Raw genomic sequence first — 5,232 nt, 5'->3', positions numbered from 1 at the left:
ACTCCAACCTCCTGTCAGGGAGTTGCAGAGGGTGAGAAGGTCTCCCCTGAGCCTCCTCTTCTCCAGGCTCAACACCCCCAGCTCCCTCAGCCTCTCCTCATGGCACTTGTGCTCCAGTCCCTTCACCAGCCTCGTTGCTCTTCTCTGCACCTGCTCCAGCACCTCAATATCCTCCTGACCTGAGGGGCCCAGAACTGCACACAGGACTCAAGGTGTGGCCTCACCAGCACTGAGTCCAGGGGCAGAATCACCTCCCTGGTCCTGCTGACCACACTGTTCCTGCTCCAGCCCAGGATGCCATTGGCCTTCTTGGCCCCCTGAGCACACTGCTGCCTCATGTTCAGCTTCCTGCCTAAGGTTTTTATTTAGCCTAAGGAGATGCCTGGACTGCTTCTGATCCTGTAAAGCATTTGTCTTTTGAAGTATATACACGGTGCAGTCAAAGTTAAAAGCCTCTAATGTTTCAAAGTTTTGCAACTGTAAGAAAATACAAAATAAAATCAGATACTTCCCTCAAAAAAAGCTGAGAAATTTAATAAACTTTGAAACTAAGACTGTTTTAATGGCATGTATTTAATTGAAAGCAGGAAGAGCAAATGAACTGTTTTGCCTGTGTGGAAATATGTATGCCATATTTTGATTAAATTATTTTTTTACAGTGAAGGAAATCAAGTACTGCTGACAAACCAAACGGAAACAAAATCCTTTTAGAAAGTCTTGAGAAAACGTTTTCATCTTTCAACTTGATAAACTTTTCTGATTGGAAACAATAAAGGGGATATAATTACATTCTGGTTAAATTGCTTCACTAGTACACTGGTCATAAAATATAAACCTACTGATTTTTGACATGAAGTGTTTTTTTGGTTTTGAGAGCTGCCAATCTAAAGCTGCAAGAACTTGTAATATAGTTCCATTAGTAAATCTGGCAGCTAATGACATATCTGTGTTGGATGGTAGAAATATAGCTCATTTTACCTTTCTTTTCTAAACCTTTTCCACCAAGGAAGCAATTCTATAGCATTGCCCTGGTGCCTTTTTCATGGGATATTTTCAATTGCATCTCGAAAACCTTCAGCAGTTCGGGCTTCGCTGTGTCCCTTGGGAGGTTGTTCCACTGAATGATCATTCTTACTGAAAAAATCTTTCTGCCTTAGGAAAATGAAACCTCTCTCAGTGCAACTGGTACCTGTTGCTCTTGGTCTCCCTGTGACTCCTTGTGAGGAGGCTGTAATACCATGATGCAATTCCTCCTGAGCCTTCTTTTCTGCAGGGAGATCTAACTCCTTTAGTCTTTTCTCATCAGGCAGGTTTTCCAGCCCTTTGATTATATTTGTGGTACTCCTTTGGATCCTCTTCAGTTTGTCTGTGTCTTTCTTAAGCTGTGGGACCAGAACTGGACACCCTGCAGGGATCAGATGCTCCTCCTGCTGCCACTTGTGCTTCCCATGGCCTCAGTGGTGGTGTGAGGGGCAACTCAGGGAGTATTCCAAACTGAGGGAAGGATCATATTGGTAAATGTTAAGAAACTACACTTGAATCCTTCCTTTTTGGATGGAAATACATTAAAGCATCAGGCAAAAAATTGGTTTGTGTTTGTTTAGAGTGATACTTAAGCGATATCTTCTTCTGGGCTGCATCCAAAGGACTGTGGGCAACAGGTCAAAAGAGGTGATTGTCCCCCTCTAATCTGCTCTTGTGAGACCCAACTGGAATACTGTGTGCAGTTCTGGTGTCCTCAACATAAGAAGGACATGGAACTGTTGGAGCAAGTCCAGAGGAGGCCACAAAGTTGCTAAGAGGACTGGAGCATCTCCCCTATGAGGACAGGCTGAGGGAGTTGGGGCTGTTCAGCCTGGAGAAGAGAAGACTGTGTGGAGACCTCAGAGTAACTGTTCAATATCTGAAGGGGCTACAAGGAGCTGGAGAGGGACTCTGTGTTAGGAACTGCAGTGATAGGACAAGGGGGAATGGGTTCAAACTGAAGGAGGGAAAGTCTAGGTTGGATGTGAGAAAAATGTTTTTTCCTGTGAGGTTGGTGAGACACTGGCACAGGTTGCCCAGGGCTGTGGTGGCTGGTCTGACCCTGGTGGTGTTCAAGGCCAGGCTGGATGAGCCTTGAGCAACCTGATCTAGTGAGGAGGTGTCCCTGCCCAGGGCAGGGAGTTGGGGCTAGATGATCTGTAAGGTCTATTGCAACCCCTAAATTCTATGATTCTATGAAGTCAAGAGTGGCCAACGTGTTTCTTCTGTTTTTTCAGAATCCATTTTTACATGATAAAGTTGAAAATGTTTTCAGAAAAGACATTCCATTGTGTGGTAGTTGTTAGAACGTGGAGATTTAGGCCTGAAGTGCCTCCTGGGGCTGCTGTGCTGGTGTAGTTAAGTTCAGTGCTTTGATACCTTTTGCAGCACATCTGCAGGACAATCACTGCTTGTTTTGGGGACTGCAGAATGCCTAAGACGTGGTGGACACTATTTAGCAAGTCAGCAAGAAGTGTACAGAAGATCTCACACCATTGTGCATTTGAACACTTTGTTTTAATCAACAGTTTTGCTTTTCAGGTTTCATAGTAATATAAGCCATTAACATCTCTGGATGTATGTTTTTAATTTCCACTAGCATTAATTGGAGTCAAACATTTGCATTAAGTACATCTCCCTTGAGCTCTCTAATATTGCTTACAAAATGTAATCAGATAGTAAATGATTGTGAATGTACAATTAGAGTACAAATGGCTTCAACTGTGAATTAAAGTCTTAATATTGATAATCCAAGTTTCTTACTGGATGTTTTCTAATATCCTAGTACAGAAAGGAGAGGCTGAGGGAGCTGGGGGTGTTGAGCCTGGAGAAGAGGAGGCTCAGGGGAGACCTTCTCACCCTCTGCAACTCCCTGACAGGAGGTTGGAGTCAGGTGGGGGTTGGTCTCTTCTCCCAGGCAACCAGCAGCAGGACAAGAGGGCACAGACTCAAGCTCTGCCAGGGGAGGGTTAGGTTGGATATTAAGAAGAGATTTTTTACAGAGAGAGTGATCAGACATTGGAATGTGCTGCCCAGGGAGGTGGTGGATTCACCATCCCTGGAGGATTTTTTAGGGTAAGACTAGATGTGGCACTTAGTGCCATGGTCTAGTAACTATAGTAGGGTTGGACTTGATGATCTTGGAGGTCTTTTCCAACCTGGTTGATTCTATGATTCTATGAAAAGCTGTTAGCAACATCTGTTAAAATCATAGAGTAAATTAGTTAAAGCTGATCCATGTATGTTATAGTTCAGCCTATAATCATGATTTACTTAACAAACATAGTTAAACTCTGTTTATTAAGACTTCAGGTTCCTCATCTTGCATGGAGAATCTTGTCACATTCAGTTTTAAGTCTGAATGTCAAGTGCATATGGTCAACTGTGAGAAATTTGGAAGTTAGACAGGATCTGTGGGCTGAAAAGTTTATGCAGTGCTGATGTGAAATAATCGTTCTGCATTGAACAGTTTCTTAGACCTTCCATCTTTGCTGTTGACCTCACATCTATAATTTTCTCAAGGAATCACAGAATGGTTTGGATTGGAAGGGACATTAAAGATCATCGAGTTCCCACTGCCCCTGCTGCAGACAGGGAACCAGTTTACTCAGATCCCCATCCAGCCTCATTTCCTGAAGTTTTAAACCCCAGAACATTTTAAACTTGGCAGAGTGAAGTATCTTTAAAGTTGATCCTGCCTCTTGTGGTGAGATACAGAGTGAAAGTACATTTGTTTACATGACCTATTCTTGTTCATTGTCATTCCTAAGAATTTTCATAAGTTACTTAACAGTTTGTGTTATTGCTTAAGCCTCAATTTTGTGACCCTTGTAAAAAAAAGTTCTGTGGTCTACAGATCCCATTGTCATCATTTGGGACATGGTGGCTACCCTGAGCCTGGCAGTGTTCAAGGCCAGGCTGGGTGAAGCCTTGAGCAACCTGATCCAGTGAGGTGTCCCTGCCCATGGCAGGGGATTGTTATTAGATGATCTGTAAGGTCCATTCCAACCCCTAAATTCTATGATTCTATGATGTTCTATTCCAGCATCTCCCAAACTACTTACTGTTTCCCAAAGAAAATTAGTAGGAGGAAACTTAGGTGGTGTCTTGCTGGTGTGCAGTTGTTTCCTTCTTAATTTGAAAGGATCCTTTATATACACCATATGATCAGCTCTGTCTATATGAAGACTTGTAGTTTGTTCCTTCTTCCTGTTTTGTTCATTCCTTACCTAGTTGCTTCTTATCTGTCTTCAATACCTAAGACAGTGTATAATCTGTGCCTAACTCCATGTTTGTAAAGCCTTTAAGTGGTTAACATGAAGGGTGTGTGTAAGACTGTTTTGAATTGATGCCTTGGTTAATTCTGTCTGCAGAACGTTGGGTCTTTGGAGCACAAGTGTTGTATTAATGAATGTTTCCAGTCCTTTAACCCATTGCTTTGCCTGGGATTGACAGCTTGTGTCCCACAGTGCTCTTGAGTAGGACTTGGGCTGTGAAGATTATAGAGAAATATTTGGTAATACAGCAATCTAACAGCTCAGCTGCTGCTGCTTTTTTAATAACACTGATTAAGTAATCCTTGCATTAATTCTATGATCATTTCTTGTAGACTTCCAGTGGGTCCAGGGAGATGTATGTGAAGTTCAGTTGATGGTGTACAACCCTATGCCTTTTGAGCTGCGAGTAGAAAACATGGTATGTATCTTTCTAGATCTTTTCTTTCTGTTATTTTTTGGAAAAAAAAATCTTATTTGGACTTTCAATAAAGTGTTCTATAAATCAAATAATTAAAAAAATAATTTAAGCCACTATAGCCTCAGCTTAATGGTGTGGTGGTGTCAGTCTTCTCATGATTGTTGGTGATGAGGTATTGAAATGAAAATCTGCCATTCAGAGTGTTTAAATGCTTTACTGTCACTGACCTGTGTGTCAGTCCTGTCCCTTTCTGGTCTGACTAGAATTCATGCTACATAATTTACATATACTGGTTTTCAGCTAATAATTATATCCCCAAACCCTAATAATTAGTGTATACTTATTACTGTAATTTAAAAATCTGCATCCATCCTTGCTTTTCAAATTCCCATTTTGACCACAATTTTAAAAATCTGAGGAGTTAAAATAGTTAGTTCTGAGAATCTTTGATAGAGCTTTCAGGTCATGGATCTGCTGTTCTCACTGATATATGTTATTTGAAAACACTGTAAG

General features: G+C 41.7%; 1 protein-coding gene across 1 annotated transcript in view; it reads left to right on the top strand.

Annotated features, from left to right (window-relative positions):
* TRAPPC9 (trafficking protein particle complex 9) overlaps nucleotides 1–4,748 on the top strand; it is a gene marked incomplete at its 3' end in the record, with an annotated part of 59,239 nt that extends 54,491 nt beyond the window's left edge. The window contains exon 11 of the mRNA XM_009069753.1: nucleotides 4,634–4,748. Coding sequence (XP_009068001.1) covers nucleotides 4,634–4,748 — 115 coding nt within the window. The remainder of the gene's footprint in view (nucleotides 1–4,633) is intronic.
* Nucleotides 4,749–5,232: the final 484 nt, after the last annotated feature.

This window comes from Acanthisitta chloris, unplaced genomic scaffold, assembly GCF_000695815.1.
Source record: "Acanthisitta chloris isolate BGI_N310 unplaced genomic scaffold, ASM69581v1 scaffold11522, whole genome shotgun sequence".
NCBI classification, from domain to species: domain Eukaryota; kingdom Metazoa; phylum Chordata; class Aves; order Passeriformes; family Acanthisittidae; genus Acanthisitta; species Acanthisitta chloris.
Note: the sequence above shows the minus strand (reverse complement) of the source record. Positions and strands in the feature narration are given on the sequence as shown.